The 24,875-nt window shown below is 61.1% G+C and overlaps 2 protein-coding genes across 3 annotated transcripts; one reads left to right on the forward strand and one right to left on the reverse strand.

The window, feature by feature from the left end:
- On the forward strand, positions 1 to 19,743 carry LOC115914537 (collagen alpha-1(II) chain-like). Its single transcript, XM_030967086.1, is given in 56 exon segments — positions 1 to 417; positions 2,139 to 2,342; positions 3,013 to 3,029; positions 3,247 to 3,279; positions 3,398 to 3,430; positions 3,560 to 3,613; positions 3,757 to 3,813; positions 3,815 to 3,871; positions 4,242 to 4,319; positions 4,563 to 4,607; positions 4,690 to 4,743; positions 4,833 to 4,886; positions 5,003 to 5,056; positions 5,140 to 5,193; positions 5,288 to 5,341; positions 5,822 to 5,866; positions 5,980 to 6,033; positions 6,140 to 6,184; positions 6,304 to 6,357; positions 6,438 to 6,536; positions 6,664 to 6,708; positions 7,062 to 7,160; positions 7,548 to 7,601; positions 8,352 to 8,459; positions 8,624 to 8,677; positions 8,780 to 8,878; positions 9,550 to 9,603; positions 9,976 to 10,074; positions 10,152 to 10,205; positions 10,350 to 10,403; positions 10,610 to 10,663; positions 10,769 to 10,822; positions 10,912 to 10,956; positions 11,344 to 11,379; positions 11,381 to 11,446; positions 11,531 to 11,638; positions 11,727 to 11,780; positions 11,943 to 11,996; positions 12,385 to 12,438; positions 12,521 to 12,574; positions 12,664 to 12,771; positions 12,890 to 12,943; positions 13,021 to 13,074; positions 13,525 to 13,686; positions 13,779 to 13,886; positions 14,312 to 14,419; positions 14,599 to 14,652; positions 14,762 to 14,869; positions 15,191 to 15,244; positions 15,372 to 15,479; positions 15,594 to 15,647; positions 15,765 to 15,872; positions 15,984 to 16,272; positions 16,638 to 16,825; positions 18,184 to 18,426; positions 19,030 to 19,743. Coding segments are annotated over 56 exon segments (4,548 nt in total). The 5' UTR covers positions 1 to 260; the 3' UTR covers positions 19,177 to 19,743.
- A 1,715-nt stretch (positions 19,744 to 21,458) lies between these two features.
- TMEM106C (transmembrane protein 106C) lies at positions 21,459 to 24,875 on the reverse strand. 2 transcript variants are annotated; one of them, XM_030967253.1, is made up of 8 exons: positions 24,818 to 24,875; positions 24,120 to 24,370; positions 23,928 to 23,991; positions 23,458 to 23,572; positions 23,192 to 23,332; positions 22,999 to 23,048; positions 22,697 to 22,750; positions 21,459 to 22,362 (listed from the first exon to the last, which is right to left on the reverse strand). In XM_030967253.1, exons 2-8 carry the CDS (start codon positions 24,310 to 24,312, stop codon positions 22,251 to 22,253), a joined length of 729 nt encoding a protein of 242 aa, XP_030823113.1. In that variant the 5' UTR covers positions 24,313 to 24,370; positions 24,818 to 24,875; the 3' UTR covers positions 21,459 to 22,250. The 2 variants fall into 2 exon arrangements, with proteins under 2 accessions (XP_030823113.1, XP_030823112.1); XM_030967252.1 differs by having other exon boundaries at positions 23,413 to 23,572.

The raw sequence follows: 24,875 nt of genomic DNA on the forward strand, positions 1-24,875 counted from the left end.
CCCGGGTCCCTCCGCCCGCTCTGGCCCCGGTGGTGGCCGGGGGAGGGCCCGGGGGGCCCGAGGAGGGCTCGGGAGGGCCGGCCCCGCTCAGGGGCCGGGGGAGGGTCCGGAGCCACCGGAGGAAGGTCCGGGGGGCCCGGCGGGGCCGGCCCGGCTCGGGTTACAGCTCCGGGGGGCGGCGGGGCCGGGACTTAAACGGGGCCGCGGGGCCGAGCGGGCACTGCCGGCCCCGGGCGCGGATCGGGCGCAGCCGCCTCGCCATGCCCGGACACCGCCCGGCCCCCGGCGGGCGCCGCTCCCGCCGCCCCGAGCCCGCAGCCACCGGCGCGGTCCCCGGAGCCGCCCCCCGGCCCGGGCTCCTGCTCCTCCTCCTGCTCTGCCTCGCCGCCGCCGCCGCCGCTCAGGACCGAGACCTCCGTGAGTGGCGGGGATGGGGACACAGAGGGGACAGAGCGGGGACGCAGAGGGGACAGAGCGGGGACAGAACGGGGACACAGAGGGAACACACAGCGGTGAGGGATGGGAAACTTTTGGGGCATCGCCGGGGGGGGCGAGGGGGACACGTTGAGGGAAAGTTGGAGAAGCGGAGGGGGAGGACAGCGAGGGGACAGCGAGGGGACAGCGGGGAACAATGGGGACAGAGGGGAGATGGAGGAGAAAGAGGATGGGGACAGCAGGGGACATCGGGGGACACTAGGGGACGTTTTGGGATGGACAGAGAAAGTTTCAGAGTGGCGGGGGGACGGCTCGGAGCCTGGGGACACCGAGGGGACATCGGGGGACAGCGTGAGACGGACGGGGAAAGTTTCAATGAGGCGGGGAGGGGGCAGAGTGGAGTTTGAGGACACCGGGGGGCTGCGTGGGGACATCGGGGGCTGCCTGGGGACACAGGCACGGGACAAAGGGGGAAAGTTTCGAGGCAGTCCTGGGGACAGCAGCGCGGGGGAGAGGAGGGGACAGCGGGGAAAGTGTCAGGGAAATGTGGGACAAGCTTGGTGGCACGGAGGGGCACTGGGGGACAGGGAGGGAGAGCACGAGGGGAGTTGGGGACATCGGGGGACAGTGGGAAATGAAGTGGAACAGAGTGGGGGACAGCCGGGGCAGCCTGGGGGACAGTGCGGGGACAAGGTGGGGCAGGGAGCGTGGGACACTGGAGGATGGCACGAGGCGGGGGGGGTGGACATGGGGGGGACACTGGGGGACAGTTTGGGGTCCAGGTGTGTGGCGCGGACGGAGTTTAGGGACAGCAGGGACGGACAGGGACAGGAAGGAGACAGTTCGAGATGGCTGGAGAGGCACAGGTGGGACATGAGGGCAGCAGGTGACAGTGAGGGGCAGAGGGACAGCCGGGAGTGTAGGCGGTGACCCGGTGCAGGGACAGGCTGGGGACAGCGAGGTTCGGTTGGGGTCACAGGGTCCAGCTGGGGACAGGGGGTGCATTGAGGGCCAGCCCTGGGGACATCCCTGGGGACACTGGGGACATTCCAGGGGCCCTGGGGACAACTGGGAGCTCCGCTGTGCAGCCCGGGGACCCCGAGGCACCTCCTGGGGACACTGGGGGACCCCGGGACCCTCCAGGAGCGCCCGGGTACCTCCGGGTCACCCGTGAGTTCAGCCTGGGGACACCAGCGCCCCTTGTCCCCCAGCCCGTGGGGACACTGGTGCCACCAGAGCTGCGGGGACACTCGGGGGGTGTGTCCCCGAGGGGGCTCAGAGCGGGGCTGGCAGTGCCACCACCCCCCTGCTGGCTGTCCCCGCGCTGAACCCTCACTGGGGGGGGTGCCGGGCTGCTTTGGCCTCCTCTTCCTCCTCTTCCTCCTCCTCCTGGTGCTCAGACCGGGGCTGCCAGTGCCATCCCCCTGATCCTCGTGTCCCCGCGCTGTCCCCGCGCTGTCCCCGCTGCCGAGGCTGGCAGCTGCCTGCAGGACGGGGCTGGCAGTGCCACCACCCCCCTCCTGGCTGTCCCCGAGCTGTCCCCGAGCTGTCCCCCCTCACTGGGGGCTGCGGGGCCCCTCTGGCGTCCCCCTCCTCCTCCCCGCCGCGCTCACAGCGAGCCTGGCAGTGCCACCGCCTCCCCCCGCGCTGTCCCCGCGCTGTCCCCGCGCTGTCCCCACGCTGTCCCCGCGCTGTCCCCGCAGCCGAGGCTGGCAGCTGCCTGCAGGACGGGCACCGCTACAGCGACAAGGACGTGTGGAAGCCGGAGCCGTGCCGGATCTGCGTGTGCGACACGGGGACGGTGCTGTGCGACGAGATCATGTGCGAGGAGCTGCGGGACTGCCCCAGCCCCGAGATCCCCTTCGGAGAGTGCTGCCCCATTTGCCCCACCGAGCAGCCCAGCGGTTGTAATTTATTTATTTCCCTTCATTAGAGAATTAATAAATAAATTACCCGGCCATGGATGGCGCCATCCATGCGGCAGCGCAGGGAAAAGGCAACTTCACCCCCAAATCAAGGGGGGAAAATCGGCCCCAGGGGAAAAATCATCGAGGTTTTCAGCCCTGGTTGAAAATTTGGAGGTTTTGGGGAGTTTTAGACAGGAAAACAATGGGGGTAAGGGTGGTGGGAGGGGATTTTGCACCCCCGGCAAAAGGGCTTTGGTGGAAATCCCCCGAAATTGTGGGAATGCACCCCAAAATGAATGGAGACCCCACAGACAGCCCCAGGCAGGGTTCCCAATTGTGGAATTTCACCCCAAAGTGAAGGAAAACCCTAAACCCGCTTCCCCCAAACCTCCAAAACCCCCAAAGTTGCCTTTTTTTAACCCTTCCCTGCCCCAGCTGGGGGGGATTAAAGGGTTGAGCGCCCCCAAAAAGCCTCCAAACCCCTACGAAAAGCCCCCTCGAGCCCCTCGCCGCTGGCCCTGCTTTGGGGGAGCCCCCAGTGCCCCCCAGTTTGGCCCAACAGCCCGACCAGGATGGAGCCACCTCGTGTTGCCCCCACTCCAAATTCCTGTGTGTCCCTCCCCATTAATTTCTCTTTATTTTTCTTTTTTTTTTTTATTATTTCCTACAGGGAAGCCTGGCCCCAAGGTGAGTGAATCTGGGGGCAATTGTCCCGAATTTTGGGGTGGTTTTGGTGGGCCAAAATTGGGAATTCGGTGGGAATTTTGTGGCAGTTTTGGGGTCGCTGTTTCATCCTTTGCTTTGCCTCGGGGGGCTTTTGGGGAGGTTTTCTGTTCATCGCTGGGGGTCAGACAGAGGAATTTTGGGGCAGTTCTGGGGTCTCACCCTTGGCTTCTCTTTGCAGGGACAGAAAGGTGAACCCGGTGACATCAAAGACGTGAGTGGGGGGGAGACCCCAAAAAGGGGCTGAGGTGGGAGGGGGCGGGGCTGGGAGACCCCACAAAGGGGCTGGGACCCTTCCAGCCCTGATGCCCCCCCCTTTCGTGTCCCCACAGGTCGTAGGACCCCGAGGACCCCCGGGCCCGCAGGTGGGAGCAGCTCCAGGCTGGGAAATCTCTGGAATTTTTGGGGGAGGGGGTTTGGGAGAGCGGGGGAGGGGCGGGAGGAGGGGAGGGGACTCCTGACCCCCCCCTCGCCCACCCTGTTCCTCCCGCCAGGGCCCCGCAGGTGAGCAGGGACAGCGAGGGGACCGCGGCGAGAAGGGCGAGAAGGTGAGAGAGAGGAACCCCCCAAAACCCCGAAAAGTCCCCTCAAACACCCCAAAATCCTCTTTGACCTCCCCCCAAAAAAACCACCAAAAATCAGCTGAGAACTCACCCAAAATCGCTTTCTTTGTCCCCCCTCCCCATCGCAGGGCACCCCCGGCCCCCGGGGCAGGGATGGGGAGCCCGGAACCCCAGGAAACCCCGGCCCCCCCGGCGCCCCCCGGGCCCCCCGGGCCCCCGGGACCCCCCGGCCTCGGGGGAGGGGTGAGTACTGGGGGCAGATGGGATCTGGGGCTTTGGGGGAAATTGAGGAGATTTTTGGGCGTTGGGGGGAATTGGTGCGGGTTTCGTGGGACTCTGGTGGGAATTGAGGGGGGTTTGGAGGGGATTTGGGGGAGGCTGAGGTGGTTGAGGGTATTTGGGGAGGTTTTGAGGGGGATTTACAGGGGTTGAGGTGATTGGGGGGGTCTGAGGAGATTTAGGGAGGTTTTCAGGGAATTTGGGTGGGTTTTGAGTGCAGTAGCAGGGATTTTGATGGGAATTGGGGGGAATTTGATGAGAACTGGGTTTTTCTGAGGGGAATTTGGGGTTTTTTGGGGGCTCTCCGGGGTGCTGAGCCTCCTTTCCCTGGCAGAACTTCGCGGCTCAGATGGCTGGGGGCTTCGATGAGAAGGCTGGAGGGGCTCAGATGGGTGTCATGCAGGGACCCATGGTAATGGCACCCCAAAAATCCCCAAAATCCCCCCAAACTTCCAGTAAACCCCCCCAGATCCCCTCAGTTCCCCTCAGATCTGCCTAAGCCCCTCCCCACAGCCCCAAACCCCTCCCCAGCCCTGTGCAAACCGATCCCATTTGGGACCCCCCTCCAGGACCCCCAGTTTTGGGGGGTCTTTGGTGGCTTCGGGGGTGTCCCCAGCCGGTGTCCCCCCCATGTGACATCGCTGTGTCCCCCCAGGGCCCCATGGGACCCCGCGGCCCCCCCGGCCCCTCCGGCTCCCCCGTAAGTATTGCCCCCCTCCTCACATTTCGGGCTGGCCGGGCCGGCTGGGGCCACCCCCGCTGATGTCCCCTTGTCCCCGCAGGGTCCCCAAGGATTCCAAGGCAACCCCGGCGAGCCCGGCGAGCCTGGCGCTGCTGTGAGTGTCCCCAGATGTCCCCAGACATCCCCCACCCGGGCACTGCCAGCCCCCAGTGCCGCTCATCGCCGCCTCTTTATCCTCTGCAGGGTCCGATGGGTCCCCGGGGACCTCCGGGACCTCCTGGCAAACCCGGTGACGACGTGAGTGACGCTGGTGACATTCAGCGGCGGTGGCAGCCGCCGCAGCCAGGCTGAGAAGGGACAAAAAGTGACATTTTTGTGTCCCCAACCGCTCAAAAATCCCGTTTTCCCCGCAGGGCGAGACCGGCAAACCCGGGAAATCCGGCGACCGCGGCCCGCCCGGCCCCCAGGTGAGCGTGGCACCGGTGGCCCCGCCACAAAGCCACCGCTGTCCCCTCCCTGTCCCCAACTCTCCCTTCTCCGCTGCCCGCAGGGCGCCCGTGGCTTCCCCGGGACCCCCGGCCTGCCTGGAGTCAAAGGCCACCGGGTGAGTGCGTGTTCCCCCCCTGTCCCCTCCCTGTCCCCGCGGCCCCCGGAGCGGCTCTGTCATTGTCACACCCCCGCCGTGTCGCTGTCCCCAGGGCTACCCCGGCCTGGACGGCGCCAAGGGAGAGGCGGGAGCGCCTGGAGCCAAGGTGAGAGGGGGTGGCAGTGCCTGGGGCTGGCGACAGTTCTGGGATGAGGTGGTGGCAGTCCTGGGGTGGCAGTCCTGGGGTGACAGCCCTTGGGTGACAGTCCCTTGGGTGGCAGTCCTGGGGTGACAGCCCTGGGGTGGCAGTCCCTGCGGTGGCAGTCCCTGGGGTGGCAGTCCCTGGGGCTGGGGACAGTTCTGGGATGAGGGGATGGCAGTCCCTTGGGTGACAGCCCTGGGGTGGCAGTCCCTGGGGTGGCAGTCCCTGGGGTGACAGCCCTTGGGTGGCAGTCCCTGGGGTGGCAGTCCCTTGGGTGACAGCCCTGGGGTGGCAGCCCTGGGGTGGCAGTCCCTGGGGCTGGGGACAGTTCCCGGGGTGCAGTGGCTGTCCCCCACTGGGGTGGCGGTCCCCTGGCTCCGGTGGCGGTCCCCGTGGCACCAGGGGCCCGTCCCCGCCCTGTGTCACCTGTGTCCCTCCCCGCAGGGCGAGTCCGGCTCCCCGGGCGAGAATGGCTCCCCCGGCCCCATGGTGAGTGCGCGCTGCGAGAGGGAAATTGAGGCACGGCCGGGTGGGCTCGGCCAAGGCCAGCACCCCCCGGCCTGACCTGTGTCACCCTCACGTGTCACCCTCTGTCCCCACAGGGTCCCCGCGGGCTGCCCGGAGAGCGAGGACGCCCGGGCCCCTCGGGCGCTGCGGTGAGTGCGGCGGCACCTGCGGCGCCGGTGGCACCTGGGGGTGGCGGGGGAGACCCGACCCCCGCCCTGGGGACCCCCCCTCACCCCCGGCACCGTCTCCCCACAGGGCGCTCGTGGCAACGACGGCCTCCCGGGCCCGGCCGGGCCCCCCGTAAGTGCGGGGGGGGTTGGCGCGTCCCCCGCCCTTGTGTCACCCCCCCCGAGGGGACAGCGGGGTCCCTCAAGGGCCCCCGGAGCCCGGGGGGGCCCTCACGTTCCTCTCGCCCCCAGGGTCCCGTCGGCCCCGCAGGAGCCCCCGGCTTCCCCGGCGCCCCCGGCTCCAAGGTGAGGGGACAGGGATGGTCCCGGTGGGGACAGGAGGGTCCCGATGTCACCCCTGACCCTCTCCGCCACCTCCCCCCCAGGGTGAAGCGGGTCCCACCGGAGCGCGAGGACCCGAGGGTGCCCAGGGCCCCCGTGGGGAATCCGGGACCCCCGGCTCGCCCGGCCCCGCCGGCGCCCCCGTAAGTGCCTGCGTCCCCTCGCCCCGGCGGCTTTGTCCCCCCGCGTTGTCCCCTGAGCTGGGAGCGGCGAGGACGGGGCCGGATCCGGGGAAACTGAGGCACGGAGCTCAGCGAGGTTTGCTTGTAGGGGAACCCAGGGACCGACGGCATCCCCGGAGCGAAGGGATCGGCGGTGAGTGGGGACGGGGACGGGGACGGGGACAGGGATGTCCCAGTGAGCGCCTGGCTGTGGGGACAGGGACTGGCCCGGGGTGAGGAGCAGGTGCCCAGGGCTGCGCTGGGATTTTGAGACATTTGGGTCCCCAGGGGGTCGTGGGGCACTCAGGGATGGGGGGCACTGGGGGACAGAGATGTGTGGGGACACTGGGGGGGTATTGGGGGGTGTTTGGGGGACACTGGGGCTGCAGGGAAAGGGTAGGATTTGAGCTGCAGGGGGACAGGAACTGCCGGCAGAGATGGGGACAGTGGGGACGCTGGAGCCGCTGCGGGCTGCGGCGGGTCCCTGATGTCCCCCGGTGTCCGCAGGGAGCTCCAGGCATCGCCGGCGCTCCAGGATTCCCCGGCCCCCGCGGCCCACCCGGACCCCAGGGAGCCACCGGCCCGCTGGGCCCCAAGGGACAGACGGTGAGAGACCCCCGATGTCCCCCCGGGACCGGGCCGCTCCCGGTGACCGCGCCCCGACACTGACCACGCCCCGGCCGCTGACCACGCCCCGCCAATTGGCCACGCCCACATGCCAGCTTCTGGCCACGCCTCTTCAGACCCAGGCCACGCCCACTTCACGCCTTCCCCCTTTGGGTGTCCCCTCCCCAAAGTCACCCCCGGGTCACTCCAGGGTCACTCCAGGGTCACCTAGCCCTGACCCCTAAGGGAACACTGGGAAATTGGGATGGGATGGGATGGGATGGGATGGGATGGGATCAATGGGATGGGGACAAGGACCTGGAGCCCAGGCCAGGGGTGGGGTGGGGACAGCTGTGGGGACACTGTAATTCTGTCCCCCCTCCTCAGGGCGAGCCCGGCATCGCAGGATTCAAAGGCGAGCAGGGACCCAAGGGAGAGACGGTGAGTGGGGCTGGGGGACACCAGAGCCCCCAGCCAGGGGTCCAGCCCCGGCCCTCACTGTCCATGGAGTGTCTGGCCCTGGCCCCTCATTGCTCATCCCAGTGTCCACCCCAGCGTCCATCCCACCCCAGTGTCCACCCCAGCGTCCATCCCACCCCAGTGTCCATCCCTGTGTCCATCCCACCCCAGCGTCCATCCCACCCCAGTGTCCATCCCAGTGTCCATCCCAGCCCAGTGTCCACCCCAGTGTCCATCCCAGTGTCCATCCCTGTGTCCATCCCACCCCAGTGTCCATCCCAGTGTCCACCCCAGTGTCCATCCCTGTGTCCATCCCACCCCAGTGTCCATCCCAGTGTCCATCCCAGTGTCCATCCCAGTGTCCATCCCTGTGTCCATCCCAGTGTCCACCCCGGGCCCTCTCTCCCCTCCGGCGCCTCTCGGCCCTAACGAGCCATTCCCCTAACGAGGCCCCTTGGGGCAGCAGCGTCCCTCCCCTCTCCCCCCGCGGGGGACACTGGCCGGGGGACAGAGGGACAATGGCCGCAGTGTTCGGTGTCCCCCCGTGGGGCCATCCCCCCCCTTGGGGACATTCCCCCCTCGCCTCATTAACCACCATCAATGGGGCCCCGCCGCGCGCGGCGCCAGCGGAGACAGGGGGGCACAAAGGGACTCGGGTTTATGGGTTTAGTCCCCGGGGGACCAGGCAGGGGATGAAGGCTCCTTGTGACCCCTTTTCCTCCTCGCCCTCAGGGCCCCGCAGGACCCCAGGGTGCCCCCGGACCGGCCGGGGAGGAAGGGAAGAGAGGAGCCCGCGGAGAACCCGGAGCTGCTGGACCTTTGGGGCCACCTGGAGAGAGGGTCTGTGGTGCCCCGGACCTCAAACACCGACCCCGATCCCAAAAACCTGACCCTGACACTAAAAAAATAACCCTGATCCCAAAAAACTGACCCCAGTCCCAAAAATCCTTCCCTCAGCCCTAAAACCCTCCCCTGACCCTACAAATCCTCTTCTTCCCCCACAGGGAGCTCCCGGCAACCGCGGCTTCCCCGGGCAGGACGGGCTGGCCGGCCCCAAGGTGGGAGTCTGGGGACACCGGGGGTGTCCCGGGGGTGACAGCCCCCAAGTGACCCCAAACTGACCCCGAAATCCCCCAAACTGACCCCAAATCCCCCCGCAGGGGGCCCCGGGCGAGCGCGGCCCTGCTGGCCTGGCCGGCCCCAAAGGAGCCACCGGCGACCCCGGACGCCCCGGAGAGCCCGGCCTGCCTGGAGCCAGGGTGAGGGACAGCAGTGACCCCAAAAATGGGTCGGGGGGGCACCTGTGGGGTCCGGGGGATGCATCAGGGGTGTTGGGGCTGGTTAAAGCACTCTTAGGGTCAATTAGCTGGTTTTGGGGGTGGTGAAGGTGGGTTTGGGGTCACCAACATGCTTTTAGGATTGGTAAGGGTGGTTTTGGGGGTGGTCAAGGTGATTTTGGGGTCAGTGAGGTGATTTTGGGGTTGGTTTAAGGAGATTTTGGTGGTGGTCAAGGTGGTTTTGGGGTCGATAATGTGATTTTGGGGGTGGTTAAGGAGATTTTAGGGGTTGATAAGGTGCTTTGGGGTTGATAAGGTGCTTTGAGGTTGATAAGGTGCTCTTAGGGTTGTTCAGGGTGCTTTGGGGGTTGCTTAAGGAGCTTTCGGGGTCACTAAGGCCCTTTTGGGGTTAGCCAAGATGCCCTTTGGCATTAAGACCTTTTTTGGTCTCTTGGCACTTTTGGTGCTAATTAAGAAACTCCGAGGTTAATTAAGATGCTCTCTGCTAATTCAGATGCTCTTTGGGATTCCCAAGGTGCTTTTGGGGTTCCCAAAACCCCTCCTTGGGGTTCCTTGCTCTTTGGGGTGCCCTTTGGGGTCACCCCACGGCCATGGGGTCATGGTCACACCACAAACACTTTTTGTCCCCACAGGGTCTCACAGGTCGCCCTGGGGACGCTGGGCCCCAAGGCAAAGTCGGCCCCACAGTGAGTGACGCCCCATAAGGGGCTTGGGTTTGGAGGGGGTTTGGGGTTGAGGGTGGTTTGGGGTTGAGGGTGGTTTGGGGTTTGGGGCGGTTTGGGTTTGGGGGTGGTTCGGGGTGGTTTGGGGTTTGGGGTTTGGGTTTGGGGTTTGGAGGTGGTTTGGGGTTGGGGTTGGGGGTGGTTTGGGGTTGGGGTTGGGGGTGGTTTAGGGTCAGGGGTGATTTGGGGTTTGGGGTTTGGGTTTGGGGTTGGGGGTGGTTTGGGGTCAGGGGTGGTTTGGGGTCAGGGGTGGTTTGGGGTTTGGGGTTTGGGTTTGGGTTTGGGGTTTGGGTTTGGGGTGGGCTCCTGTCCCCACTGACCCCACTGTCCCCATAGGGTGCCCCTGGCGAGGACGGACGTCCCGGACCCCCCGGCCCCCAGGGGGCTCGGGGCCAACCTGGTGTTATGGGATTCCCTGGTCCCAAAGGTGCCAATGTGAGTACGGACCCCCTCTAAAAATACCCGGGAATTCTCCCTGGGGCTGGAACCCCAAATTCTCCATCCTTTTTTAGGGCGAGCCTGGAAAAGCTGGTGAAAAAGGACTTCCTGGAGCACCGGGGCTGAGGGTGAGGTTTTCTGTCACACAAACCCCAAAGATTCACCTTTTGGTGCCACTCCACCCTAAAAGCCCCCAAAGGGGGGAAACTGAGGCACGGGAAGGGGGGAAATAGGCATTATGGGATTTGGGGCTCAGTTTCCCATCTCCTCAGGGACTTCCTGGCAAGGACGGAGAGACCGGAGCCGCCGGACCCCCAGGACCTGCTGTGAGTGCAATGGGGCGAGCTCAGGACTGAGGCTAAAACCCCCAGATTTGGGCCAAAGCCCCCCTGGATCTGCTGGGGGATCCCAAAACCCACAAATCCCCAGCCCCCGTGGTGCTGGGGCTTTGTGGGATCCCCAAAATCTTGGGGTGGGGGAAGTCTGAAATCCCAAAGGTTTTTGGGGCCCTTGAGCAGTGTCCATCCCACAGGGCCCGGCAGGGGAGAGGGGAGAGCAAGGAGCCCCCGGCCCCTCCGGCTTCCAGGTGAGCTCATGCGTTTGGGGTTTGGGGTTTGGGGTTTGGGGTTTGCCACCCCAACCCCCAGGGTGCTGCTGTCGCTGTTCTCACATGGCTCCTCTCCCCTCCCAGGGACTGCCAGGGACACCGGGTCCCCCCGGCGAGAGTGGCAAGCCCGGAGACCAGGTGAGAGCCCCCCAGTGCCCCCCAGGTGGGATCGAGATCCCCCAGATTGCTCAGGTCTGACCCCAAACCCGTTTGTCCCCTTCGCACAGGGCGTTCCTGGAGAAGCTGGAGCCCCCGGGCTCGTGGGTCCCAGGGTAAGTGTCACCTGTCACCTGGGGGAGGGTCACGGGGAATTGGGAGGGTCCCAGGGCCTGGTTGTCCCCACACAGGGCCACCAGATCCACGCTGGTTCCGTCCCCATCCCAGTCCCTCCAGGGTAGTGCGGGACGGTGCCCTGCCCACCCCTGGTGCCACCCCCGCGGTGTCCCCGTGTCCCCGCTGAGCTGTCCCCGTGTCCCCACTGAGCTGTCCCCTCTGTCCCCACTGAGCTGTCCCCGTGTCCCCGCTGAGCTGTCCCTGTGTCCCCACTGAGCTGTCCCCTCTGTCCCCACTGAGCTGTCCCCGTGTCCCCGCTGAGCTGTCCCCGTGTCCCCACTGAGCTGTCCCCTCTGTCCCCACTGAGCTGTCCCCTCTGTCCCCAGGGCGAGCGTGGCTTCCCCGGCGAGCGCGGCTCTCCCGGGCGGCGCCCAGGGCCTGCAGGGGCCCCGCGGCCTCCCCGGCACCCCCGGCACCGACGGACCCAAGGTGGGTGACACAAGGCGGGGACAGCACCGATGGCGGTGCCACCACCGGGGGTGACACCCCAGTAATGTCCCTTTGCTTCTTTAGGGTGCCACCGGCCCCGCCGGGCCCAACGGCGCCCAGGGACCCCCGGGGCTGCAGGGGATGCCCGGGGAGAGAGGAGCCGCTGGCATCGCCGGTCCCAAGGGGGACAGGGTGAGTGACGGTGACGTGGGGGGCACGGGGTGCCACCAGTGCCACCAGGGCTCAGCTGGGCTCACGCTGGCCCTGTGCCACCCCGCAGGGAGACGTTGGAGAGAAAGGACCTGAGGGAGCCCCCGGAAAGGACGGAGCTCGCGTGAGTGGGACAGGGATGGGGTGGGAGGGGGCCAGCCAGGGACACTCATGGTGGCCAGCCAGGGATGTCCTTGGTGGCCTCCTCCTCATGGTGGTCAGTGAGGGATGTCCATGGTGGCTACCCAGGGCCTTGGTGACCTCACTGTCCCCTCTGTCCCCACAGGGTCTGACCGGTCCCATTGGCCCCCCCGGCCCCGCTGGCCCCAACGGTGAGAAGGTGAGACCGGGGTGGCCCTGCCAGTGCTCCCACAGGGACAGATCCCACCCGATCCCCGGGGCAGATCCCACCTGATCCCTGGGGAGGATCCCACACGATTCCCGGGCCAGATCTCCCCCGATTCCTGGGGCAGATCCCACCCAATCCCCAGGGACAGATCCCATCCCATCCCTGGGGCAGATCCCACCTGATCCCCGTTCCCTGGGGCAGATCCCACCCGATCCCCGATCCCCGGGGCAGATCCCACCCGATCCCCGATCCCCGGGGCAGATCCCACCCGATCCCTGGAACAGATTTCACCCAGTCCCCGGCGCAGCCCCGCGCTGCCCCACCCGGGGCAGACTCCATCCATCCCCCACAACTCCCCCTTCCTTTCCTTCCTTTCCAGGGCGAGTCTGGCCCCCCCGGCCCGTCCGGAGCCGCCGGAGCCCGTGGTGCCCCCGTAAGTGCCACCTGTCCCCCCCTGGTGCTGGCAGTGCCACACTGGCCCCATTCCCTTGATTTTCACCCCGTTTCCCCCGCAGGGAGAGCGCGGAGAGCCCGGAGCCCCCGGCCCTGCTGGATTCGCCGGACCCCCGGTGAGTTCTGTCCCCAGTCCACCCCAGTGTCCCCAGTCCATCCCAGTGTCCCCAGCAGCCGCTGACCACTGACCATGGCTCTTTCCCAGGGTGCTGATGGCCAGCCCGGAGCCAAGGGCGAGCAGGGCGAGCCTGGCCAGAAGGGTGACGCCGGAGCCCCCGGGCCTCAGGGTCCCTCCGGGGCTCCTGGACCGCAGGTGGGTCCAGCCAAGACCCCCAAAATTGGGGCTGAGCCCTTGTGGGCGTCCCTTATCCTGGGAATTCCAGGAATCTCCAGGTCCTGAGTGTCCTGATTGGTTTTCTGCCTCTTCCCAGGGTCCCACAGGTGTCACCGGTCCCAAAGGAGCCCGGGGCGCTCAGGGACCCCCGGTGAGTGGGGGGGTGGGGGAGGGGATGGGGGAGGGGAGGAGGAGCCGGGTCTGACCCCCTCTCGCCTCTGTCCCCAGGGAGCCACTGGATTCCCTGGAGCCGCCGGACGCGTCGGACCCCCCGGCCCCAACGTGAGCTGGGGGCAACTGGGGGCAACTGGGGTCACTGGGGGGGAACTGGGATCACTGGGAGCAGCCAGGAACTCTTGGGAAGATCAGGGATTGCTCAGGTCAGTTGGGATCACTGGGGAAAAACCGAGATTATGTGGGAACAGCTCATTTTGGGACAGTCGGGATCACTCGGGAAGCTCTGGGATCACTCAGGCCAGTCAGGATCAGCCAGGATCGCTGCCCCCAGCTCCGGGGGCCGGGCAGCTCCCCACGATGTCCCCGAACCAAAGCCACCCCCGGGAGCCACCACCCAGCCCTTCCCAAGAGGCATCCGCAGTGCTCCCCAGTCCCCGAGCAGTGCCAGGGCTGGGGTCACGGTTGGATGGGGAATGGGCTCAGGCACGGCTCAGGGATGGATCAGGAGCATGGAGACCCCTCCCGAGCTCTCTCTAACCCCGATCTCTCCTGCAGGGTAACCCCGGACCCCCAGGACCGCCCGGCTCCGCGGGCAAGGACGGCCCCAAGGGCGCGCGGGGCGACGCGGGACCCCCGGGCCGAGCGGGGGACCCGGGGCTGCAGGGCCCCGCCGGCCCTCCCGGCGAGAAGGGCGAGCCCGGCGAGGATGGCCCCGCGGTATTTGGGATTTGGGGACGCCACCCCCGGCCCTTCCGCCAGCCCCCGAGTGGCGCTGACCCCTTCCCTCCCCTCCCTTTGTGTCCCCGCAGGGTCCGGACGGTCCCCCCGGTCCCCAGGGGCTGGCAGGACAGCGCGGCATCGTGGGGCTGCCGGGGCAGCGCGGCGAGCGCGGCTTCCCGGGGCTGCCCGGACCCTCGGTGAGCAAAACCCTAAAAAACACCAAAAAAAACCCCAAACACCAAAAATACCCTAAAATCTGGGGAGAAATGGGAGCTCATCAGAGGCAGTTTCGTGGCGCGGAAGGATTTCAGGCGGGTGGGGAGTGGTGGAAGCTGCTCATCCCCATCCCGGTGCTTTTGGGATTCTCTTTCCGTGCCAAAAAATGTCCCAAAATCTCCCAAGGCTTTTCCCCACTGACACGGCCATGCACCAGACCAGCAGGACGCATTTTCCATTCAAATTTTTTACCTTTTTCCCACCGGGAATTTGTGCCCCCTGAGCTCTGGGGAAAGTTTGTGACCGAGGAGGGTTTGGATTCCCTCCCTCTCTCCTGATTCCCTGCTGCTTTTCTGCCCTCCATCCACCCAGACCCACTCATGGGGGGGTTTTCCTGGTTTTTTAGGGAGAGCCCGGAAAACAGGGAGCACCTGGATCTGCTGGTGACCGGGGACCCCCCGGGCCTGTGGGACCCCCTGGGCTGACTGGACCAGCCGGAGAGCCTGGAAGGGAGGTAAGAAATTTGGGAATGTCTGGAATATCCAGGATGGATGCCTGGCTGACCCTGGCTGGAGACAGCATTTAGGTTGATCCCAGAAAATCCCGACACGTTTTCCCCATAGGATTTTGCCTGGATAAAGGAGTTTTCCCCCCATCCCAAAGGCAAAAGCTGAATTCCTCCTCTTTTCCCAGGGAAATCCCGGCGCTGATGGACCCCCGGGCAGGGATGGGGCGGCAGGAGTGAAGGTGAGCTCATCCCGGATTTCTCAAGGGCCAGAGTTCCCGGGAATTCCCGTTATGCCGTGCTCGCCCCCATCCCAGAGCCGGAATTCCTGAGCCCATTCCCTGTTCCCAGGGCGATCGTGGTGAGACCGGCCCCGTGGGCGCTCCCGGCGCTCCCGGCGCTCCCGGCGCTCCCGGCCCCGTGGGACCCACTGGAAAACAGGGAGACAGGGGAGAGACGGTGAGTGGGACACCTCGGGATGGGGGGAGACGGGAATTACCGGGAATCATCCCAAATCCACGCCATGGAGCTGTTTGGGATCATCTGGGAATGGCACCGGGAGCAGCTCCAAGTGACTTCCTGAGGATTCCTGGTTTGGGATCTGCCTGGGAGCTCCAGGAGCTGGAGCTGGGAATGAGCTGGGCACCCCAGGGGATAAAACTGGGAACACCTGCAGTGCCCTGGGCAGCTGGGAATGCTAAATCTCACACCCCACATGCCCACACCTCAAATCCCAAATCCCATTCCCGCTGTTTTTGACTGTCCTCCTTTCTCCCACAGGGTGCTCAGGGTCCCATGGGTCCCTCTGGCCCTGCTGGCGCCCGGGGGATGCCGGTGAGTGAGTCCCACCTGGAATTGTGGAATTCCTAGGATCCCAGTTTGGAATCCCAGTTTGGGATCGCAGCTTGGCACCCTGGTTTGGGATCACCCCCACTCCTGACCCGCCGTGTCTCCCCTGCAGGGTCCCCAGGGGCCGCGCGGTGACAAAGGCGAGGCGGGCGAGGCTGGAGAGCGCGGCCTGAAGGGGCACCGGGGCTTCACCGGGCTCCAGGGGCTGCCCGGGCCCCCCGTAAGTGCTGGGATTTGGGACCACAGCCCCCATATGTCCCAAATCCTACATCCCACACCCCAGTCCCACATCTCCTGTGGGATCCCAAATCCTCCATCCTCCCATCCTTCCCAGGGTCCTTCTGGAGACCAGGGCGCTGCCGGACCTGCGGGTCCCTCCGGGCCCAGGGTAAGTCCTGAAATTTTGGGGGAAAAAGGGAAAAGGAGGTGCCCCTGGACCAGTGCCACGCCTGGAGGTGGCAGCCCCATCCCTGCTGTGCCCTGAGCCCTTTTTGGGGTTTTTCAGGGTCCCCCCGGCCCAGTGGGCCCCTCAGGCAAGGACGGCTCCAATGGGATGCCCGGACCCATCGGCCCCCCTGGACCCCGGGGCAGGAGCGGCGAGCCCGGCCCGGCGGTGAGCGGGGACCCGGGAGGGGAGGGATCCTGTGAGACAGAGGGAACCTGCGGGGATCAGAGGGATCCAAGCCCCGGCCCATCACCCCATGACCGCTCCTCCCGCCCGCAGGGCCCGCCCGGGAACCCCGGCCCGCCCGGCCCCCCTGGGCCCCCCGGCACCGGTATCGACATGTCGGCGTTCGCGGGGCTGGGGCAGCCCGAGAAGGGCCCCGACCCCGGGCGCTACATGCGGGCGGACGAGGCGGCGCCGGGGCTGCGGCCGCACGACGCCGAGGTGGACGCCACCCTCAAGGCCCTCAACAACCAGATCGAGAGCATCCGGAGCCCCGAGGGCTCCCGCAAGAACCCGGCCAGGACCTGCCGAGACATCAAACTCTGCCACCCCGACTGGAAGAGCGGTGAGAGAGAGGCTCCGGCCCTGTGTCCGTGTCCATCTGTGTCCATCCCTTTGTCCATCTGTGTCCATCACTGTGTCCATCCCTTTGTCCGTGTCCATCTGTGTCTGTCCCTGTGTCCATCCCTGTCCATCTGTGTCCCATCCCTGTCCATCCCTGTGTCCAGCCCTGTGTCCAGCCCTGTGTCCCTCTGTGTCCATCCCTGCCTCCATCCCCGTGTCCCCCCCTTCCTCCTTGTCCCCTCCACCACCCTCTCGGCCGCCAAGGCCCATGCTGACCCCACCGCTGGTCACTCACTCACCACACTGACCCCCTTGCTGACCCCACCACGGGCGGTCACTCACTGACCCCACGCCTTCCGTCCACAGGTGATTACTGGATTGACCCCAACCAGGGCTGCACCCTGGACGCCATCAAGGTCTTCTGCAACATGGCCACGGGGGAGACGTGCGTGTACCCCAGCCCCGGCAGCATCCCCAGGAAGAACTGGTGGAGCAGCAAGGCCAAGGAGAAGAAGCACGTCTGGTTCGGCGAGACCATCAACGGCGGCTTCCACGTGGGTGTCCGGGATGGGCACGGAGGAGAAACAGGGGCTGGAGTTTCACAGAAGAGTTGGAGCTGATTGCCCTCCTGGGGGTGGAATTTTTGGTGGTTCTATCAGATATTGGGTGATTTGAGGATTATACGGAAATCTTGGAGCTGATGTCCATCCTGGGGGTGGAACTGGTGGTTGTTGTATCAGAAATGGTTAATTTAGGGGATTTTACTGAAGCTTTGGAGTTGATGTCCCTCCTTGGGGTGAAATAGGGGGTGCTTGGATCAGAACTGGTTGATCCAGTGGACTTTATGTAAATCCTGGAGCGGTGTCCTTCTTTGGGCTGAAATTGATAGGGTTTGGATCAGATATTGGTGGATTTAGGGATTTTATGGAAAACTGGGAGTGATGTCCTTCTTTGGGGTGAAATTGGATCAGATATTGGTGGATTTAGGGATTTTATGGAAAACTGGGAGTGATGTCCTTCTTTGGGGTGAAATTGGATCAGATATTGGTGGATTTAGGGATTTTATGGAAAACTGGGAGTGATGTCCTTCTTTGGGGTGAAATTGGATCAGATATTGGTGGATTTAGGGATTTTATGGAAAACTGGGAGTGATGTCCTTCTTTGGGGTGAAATTGGATCAGATATTGGTGGATTTAGGGATTTTATGGAAAACTGGGAGTGATGTCCTTCTTTGGGGTGAAATTGGATCAGATATTGGTGGATTTAGGGATTTTATGGAAAACTGGGAGTGATGTCCTTCTTTGGGGTGAAATTGGATCAGATATTGGTGGATTTAGGGATTTTATGGAAAACTTGGAGCGATGTCCTTCTTTGGGGGTGAAATTGGATCAGATATTGGTGGATTTAGGGATTTTATGGAAAACTGGGAGTGATGTCCTTCTTTGGGGTGAAATTGGATCAGATATTGGTGGATTTAGGGATTTTATGGAAAACTGGGAGTGATGTCCTTCTTTGGGGTGAAATTGGATCAGATATTGGTGGATTTAGGGATTTTATGGAAAACTGGGAGTGATGTCCTTCTTTGGGGTGAAATTGGATCAGATATTGGTGGATTTAGGGATTTTATGGAAAACTGGGAGTGATGTCCTTCTTTGGGGTGAAATTGGATCAGATATTGGTGGATTTAGGGATTTTAAGGAAAACTTGGAGCGATGTCCTTCCTTGAGGTGAAACTGATGAGTTTTGTACCAGAACCAGTTGATTTAGAGACTTTCATGGAAATCTTGGCATCGGGCCGTGACAGTTTCCAGGTCTGGGAAAGCAAACTGTGGAAATTCCCCCAAAATCCCCCCCAAAAAAAGCCCAAAATCCCCCAAAAAATCCCCCTGAAAGCTTCCCTCCCCCCCTGCAGTTCAGCTACGGCGCTGAGGAGCTGGCGCCCAACACGGCCAACATCCAGATGACCTTCCTGAGGCTGCTGTCCACCGAGGGCTCCCAGAACGTCACCTACCACTGCCGCAACAGCGTGGCCTACCTGGACGAGGAGTCGGGCAGCCTGAGGAAGGCGCTGCTCATCCAGGGCTCCAACGACGTCGAGATCCGCGCCGAGGGCAACAGCAGGTTCACCTACAGCGTGCTGGAGGACGGCTGCACGGTGCGTGCTGGGGGGGACAGAGGGCGAAATCGGGGGAAATCTGTAAATCGCGGGGCTCACCGCATAGGGAGGAACCCGGGGGCTCAGAGAGAGCGACCTGGGAGGTGACAGCGCCTTGTCACCAAGCGTCACCACGGGCAGGATTTGGGTAACACCTCCAGCTGGACGTGGTGCCCCAGGGATGGGGACTCCAAACCCCATTTTCCAGCGTTTTCCCCCCAGAAATACACTGAGAAACGTGGCCCTTCTTGGTTTAACAATGAAATGTTAATGAAATCTCAGACTGAGATTGGGAAGGTTCCAGGAGATTAATAACCCAATTGTTCTGATGCTAATGATAAATTTGGGGCTCAAACTGAGATTGGGAAGGTTCTGGAGGATTAAATAACACCATTTTTCCAATGCTAATGATAAATTTGGGCTCAAACTGAGTTCTGGAGGATTAAATAACCCCATTTTTACCCATTTTTTTTCCTTATAAACGCACCAAGAAGTGGGGCCCCTCTATGCCTGATGACAAATTCGGGTTCCAACTGGGATTTGAAGGGTTGGGCGAGGATGTAACGGATTAAATGACCCCATTTTTGCCCATTTTTCCCTCAGAAACACACGGGGAAGTGGGGCAGGACTGTCATTGAGTACCGCTCACAGAAGACCTCGCGCCTGCCCATCGTGGACATTGCACCTATGGACATTGGGGGACCTGAGCAGGAGTTTGGGGTCGACCTCGGCCCCGTCTGCTTCTTGTAAAAAAAAAAAAAGGATTTTTTTGGTGTGGTTGTTTGTTTTTGGTTGTCGTGGTTTTTGTTTGGTTTGCTTTGGTTTTGTTTTTTTTTTTTAAAAAAGCCCGGCCTGATTCCTTAAAAAAAGAAAAAAAACCACAAGAAACGGGATCTACCCCAAAAAGGAGCTGAGAAGTTCTGCACTGAAAGGGCTCACCCCGAATCAGGGAGCAACCACCTCATCCCAACACCAGAATCAAAGGAAAAACCCGTAAATATTTATTTATTCTCTTCCTGGAAGACCTGTTTTTGAGGTCAGGTGGAGGTGGGAATGTCAGTGATCCCTTTTTCCCTGAAAAAAAAATGGGATTTCACCAATCCAGGTATCAAAAATCCCCTCCTCACCCCAAATTTCCCCCTTTCCCCCCAGCAGGAGTGTTCATGTATAATATGAGTTAAAAAACACACAAAAAAATCAAAAAATGGTGCTATTCTTGTAAAACAAGTCTGTATTTTTTAACATCTGTTGGTATAAAATGAAAAAAAATCTAAAAAAAAAAACTTTTGGTCGAAAGTAAAAGTTGAGTTGAGTCTCTTTTTTTGGGTGTGTTTGCAGTAATTCAAATATTTCCTCCCCATTTTAACCACCATAAAGTTCTTTAGGTTGGGAAAAAATCCTATTGAAATCCTCATTTTGGTTTAAAACTGCACATTTTTTTGGGTTGGGATACTTCAAGCTAAGGGGGAAGAGGCGGGCGAAATCCCCCAGAAAAGCCAAAAAAAAAAAAAGGAAAAATTTGAAAGTGAAAAAATTTGAAGTAGAAACTCTTGGAAAAGCAGGAGGTTTAATTGTGGAATTCTTCTCCTGTAATTAGGATTGGGACAATCCCGGTGTCACCAGGGCTAGGGGTGGCTGTCCCGTCTTCCCCACGAATTTTATCCTGTTTTCTACCTGCAAAAAACTCAATTTTGGGGCTGTTTTGCAGCACTGAAAGTAGGAGACTCCACTCTTGGCGTGCCACAAAAAATCCCGCATGGAAATTCCCCTCCTCGCCAGGCTGTTCATTACAGGCAAAAAGCTCAGAAATGGGATTTTTTTTCATGATCTCGACAAAAATCAGCCCAGTGACCCCGAAGAGCCCCAAAGCTGCTCAGATGTCTCCTGCAAGAGGCCCCAGGCTGTTCCTGGGTGCGGAATTCCTGAGTTTCACCCCAATTCATTTGGGTCAAAACTCCTCTTTTTGCCTCTGTGGATGGCAAAGCTTCTCTTGGAGAAATTACAACTCGAAAAGATTTTTAAAGACGGCTTTTAAAAAGTCATTTTGGGGCAGAATTTGAGTTTTAAACCCTCTCAGCTTCAAGTGCAGCAGCTGGCAGTCGTGGCCAAGCACCAAAACATTGGCAGGGGAAATTCATTAAGGAGGATTGGGGGATTAAAGAGGATTTTCCACCCAAAAGTGCCCCTTGAGACGCTCTCCTAATGATGGGGGCTCTGCACCAAGGCTTTGGGGTCAAATCTTTCCCCTCCTGGTGCAGCCAAGCAGCAAATTCGGGGGTCCCTCCTGGGGGCAGCCCCCCCAAAAAACCCTCCAGGATCCTTGGAAAAGTGGGATGGGGCAAAGAGGGGGAAAGGGAATGAGGGGAGACCCCCAGAAAATCAGGATTAAGCCCAGCCAGGAGGGGAAAAAAATGAAGAAAAAGCAAAGTTTGGGATTTCTTCCTTTTCCTAAAAAAAAAAAAGGGAAAACTCAGTGGGCATTGGTCACCAGGGAAGGAGGTTGGGATTGGGATTCTGGGCACTGGTCCCAGCTGGGAACGGGCACATGGTCAAGTTTTTTCCCCCCTCTTTTTCCCCCCAAAATTTCTGGGAAGGGCTGGGAAAAATGGGATTTTTCAGCCTGGAGAAGGGAAGGTTCCGGGGCGACCTTTCAGGAGAGCTGGGGACAGATCTGGGATAAAGGACAGAGGGACAGGACACGGGGAGTGGCTTCCCACCGGGATCTGGAGGTTTGGGTGGGATTTTGGGAGGGAATTCCTCCCTGTGCGGGCAGGGAGGCCCCAGGATGGAATTCCCAGAGGATTCCCCATTGCTGGGGGGGAGTTTTATCATCCTCCCAACCCATTTTGGGATTCTGCAGAAATCCATCAGCAAAACAGGGATTTGTGGGCAAAAAACACCACAGGAGTAACCCCAGAAGAGCACTGGATTTAGGACAAATCCAGAGCTTTTCTTTAAAAAAATAAAGGACAGCACATGGAAAGATCCAAATCAGGTTTATTGAAGAATTCAGCCCCACAAACGCTGCAGGGGCAGGAATCTCCTGATGGAAAGGGGAGCAAAGTGTGGATTTTTTGCCACGGTCACCCAAAAACCCGGTAATTTTTCCACTGAGGAAGGATCCCCTCCCGTGTAGCTGTGTCTGGCTCCCGAATCCCACGGGAAAGGAGGGCTGAAATTCCAGAAAAAACCTCCCAAAAAGGGGCAAAATGCCAAAGGGCTGCGGGGGCTGGGCTGGCAGCTGGGCTTTGCCGGGATAGCAGCTGGCAGGAATGTCCAGCTCCCGGCAGGGAGGCCTTGGAATCCCAGCCTCCCACAGAACCCCCTCCAATCCCCGCTGCTTTGGGAAGTGGAGCACAAAAAGCAGCAAATTCCCAGATTTCAAACCCCAGGGAAGCGCCTCTGGATGCCAAAGGGGTCGGAGCCACAGGGGGAAAATGAGGGAGAAGTTTATTTCAAAGGTTTGGGTTCCTTTGCCTCCTTCTAGGGTGTAACAGAGGCTCATTCCAGGCGGGAATTCTCCCTTTTTTGGGGTCCTGAGGTGCTGCCACCATTGAGCAGGAAAACAAACTCATTTCCCCCTGAAAAAAAATAAACCCATTTACTCTCAAAAATTAAATCCATTTACCCCAAAACACCCTGACGGCGCCAAGCTTCCAGAACAGGTGCAAACCACGGCAAATCTCCGGGATTTCAGCCCTCCGTTCAAGAGGGAAAGTTCCAGATTCCGCGGCAGGAAGGAAGGGCAGGAGCACCCCCGGCAGGGCGCCAGAGGAGGCGCCGGGTTTGTCCCCGCAGAGCCGCTCGCGGTCCCTGCGGGGCCCTCAGGGCGCGCCCCGGGCCGGGGCCGTGGAGTTGGAGCTGCAGTCCAGGTAGTGGAAGGTCTCCAGGGTGCTCTGCGCGCTGTGGCCGATGTAGGAGAGCTTCACCGAGGTCCTGCCAGGGCAAAGGGACAAGCCAGCAGGTTTGGATTCATCACAGACTCCTCTTTTCTTCAAAAAAACCCCCAAATTTCTGAGGGTTTTGGTGAAAAGGTGGGGATTGCAGGAACTGCAGCCTCTGGAAGGAGCTGTGTGCTCCACCCCACATTTACCCCCCTGGGCTGGATTAAAGCCTGACCCTGAGGTGGATTTGGGGAAAAATCCAAGCAGGATTTTCTCCCTGGGGCCCGAATCCGTGGCTGGAATTCCCTTGGGATTCAGGAACCACAGAACAGAATCTTTAAGGTGGGAAAAGGGCTCCAAGAACCCAGAGCAGGAGCGGCACCCACCTCATGAGGATCACGATGTTGTGGACCTTCACCTTGGGCAAAGTGCAGAAAAAACTGGAAAAGATCAAGGAAATTGGTCAGCAAGTGAGAAACTTGAAGAATTTCGGATTTTTTTTGGCAGCTCCTGCTGGTATTTTTCACTTTGGTGTTAACAAAACCATCTCACAGCACCTTGAGAAAGTTCCAGGCAAAGGAATTGAGTAGGAAAAGTAAGTTATTTACAATTAATTTCCCAAATTTTAATCAAAGCAGCTCCACCCCTCTCCCTCCCCAGGTATCTCCAAGGAGCAGTAAATCCTTACTACACATAGGACAGGGATCCACCCAGCTCTGCCTTCACGGTGAAATTCACCTGCAACAGAGCGGAAAAATCAGATTTCAGTGCAGCTTCATCACCTTCCAACCCCACTTCTGAGGGAGCGCACAGAGCAAAAGCAGCTGTGGCCCCTGGGCACTGAAATCACGAGGTGAACACGAAGAGCTCCCAGCCAGTACCAGTTTGTCCCTCAGGGGCTGGATGCTGGAGACGTTGGTGAGCTGCTGCCTGCCCACCACGGTGTTCATGTACTGCACCTGGCTGCTCAGGCTGCTCACTGCCACCGAGTAGAAGTTGGAATTCCTGATCCTCAGGGTGGCCTGGAGGGGACAAAAACAACCCTGACCTCGCTGGCTCGTTCCCCTGGGGATTTGTTTTCCCAAATCCATGGAAACTTTACCGTGATGGCCAGGAGGACAGCGGAGTTTTTCCTGTCAAACCACACCTGGACCACTTTGATGCCATCATCGTCCACCAGCACCGAATGGGGGAACAGGAAGAAAACCCCCAGGCCAGACAGCAGCAGGCAGAGCAACACTGAGAGCAGCACATAGAGTTTCCTGGGGAAAAAAAAAAAACATAAAAATTAAATTCTTCACCTCCTCTGCAAGATTCGTTTCTTAAAAAACCCCATCCCCTGTTTGGTTTCCTTGGAAGAGGCACCCAAGAGCTGCTGTCACATTTTTAATATCAAAATGGCTCAAAATCCTCCCTTTGCACATTTGGGGTTGGGCAATGAGCAACCAAAGCAGCATTTTGGGGTCTTTTTGCAGTTGCTCCCAAAACTCCAGGGAGGGGACGGCAGGTGGGAGTGAGTTCGTGGTACTCATGGTAGAAATATTTCAAATCGCACTTTAAACCCTATATTTTGGGGTGAAAACAACCCCTAAAGCAATAAAAGAACTCCTCCCTTACGTTCTCTGAGGACGAAGCCGTTGGTCGCTGTAAGGGATCAGAGCCACCAACTCGTTCACCTGCTCTGGGAAGCAAAATGGGAATAGCACATTAAAAAGTGACCTTTTATGGGAATAACACATAAAAAGTGACTTTTTTTTTTGCTGTTTAGAGCTGGATTTTGGGGTGTTTACGGCCCAGAGCAGCAGCCACCTGTGGGGATGCGGCCGGTGCCTTGGCAGGTGGGGCAGGTGACGCTGTCCTGGCCCGTGAACTCCATGTAGGGAATCTTGGCGCCGTCCTGCACAGGCTCCTGGCTGAGCAACACCTCCTCATCCTCCTCATCCTCGGCCTTCCTGTGGCTGGGGGCGGCACTGGCGGCAGACAGGGAACGCACAGAGCCCATGGTGGCGGTGATGGGGACGGCTGTGTCGCCTGGGAGAGGCGGCAGGAGCAGCTCTGGGCTGTTAAAGGGAGTTTTGAGCCATTTCTAAGCTACAGTCCCAAAGCCACCACAAAGCGTCCCCATCCACAAGGGCTTCCTTGGAGAAGGGGACGCCTTGATGGGCTCCATTTCCAGCCGCCCAAAACCCAGCTCTGCCCAGGCACCCCCTCCTCCACAGAGAGCAGCATCTCCTCAGGCAGCCCCCGCCCCAAAACACAGCCCCGGGGCTCGGCGCGTCCCCTCAGGAACAGCCCAGAGCCCCTGAGACCTCCCGAGAGGAACAGGCCCCGCTGCGGACCCCACCTCAGAAACTCCCTCATGCTCAAGGTCCCCCTCCCTCAGGAACCGCCCTTTGAAGCCCCCCTCTCTCACTGACCCCCTCCCTCAGGACTTTCCCCTTCACAGACTCCCACCCTCGGGCCCCCCTCCCTCAGAGCCGCCCCGTCCCGACGCGCCCCTCACAGACCCCTTCCCTCAGCGCTCTCCGCCAGGGGGCGCCCCTCTCCCGCCGCCGCCGCGGCCCC

The sequence above is a fragment of the Camarhynchus parvulus genome, chromosome 29 (assembly GCF_901933205.1).
Source record: "Camarhynchus parvulus chromosome 29, STF_HiC, whole genome shotgun sequence".
NCBI classification, from domain to species: Eukaryota; Metazoa; Chordata; class Aves; order Passeriformes; family Thraupidae; genus Camarhynchus; species Camarhynchus parvulus.

What these genes read in the sequence shown, in the direction of transcription:
- TMEM106C (XM_030967252.1), bottom strand. Translation starts at nt 24,312, where the DNA reads ATGGGCTCTGTGCGTTCCCTGTCTGCCGCCAGTGCCGCCCCCAGCCAC. An exon ending in CGGCTTCGTCCTCAGAGAAC is followed by an intron (nt 23,573 to 23,927) that starts GTAAGGGAGGAG and finishes TTTTTTCCCCAG; the next exon opens with GAAACTCTATGTGCTGCTCT. An exon ending in AACATCGTGATCCTCATGAG is followed by an intron (nt 22,363 to 22,696) that starts GTGGGTGCCGCT and finishes TTGCCCTGGCAG; the next exon opens with GACCTCGGTGAAGCTCTCCT.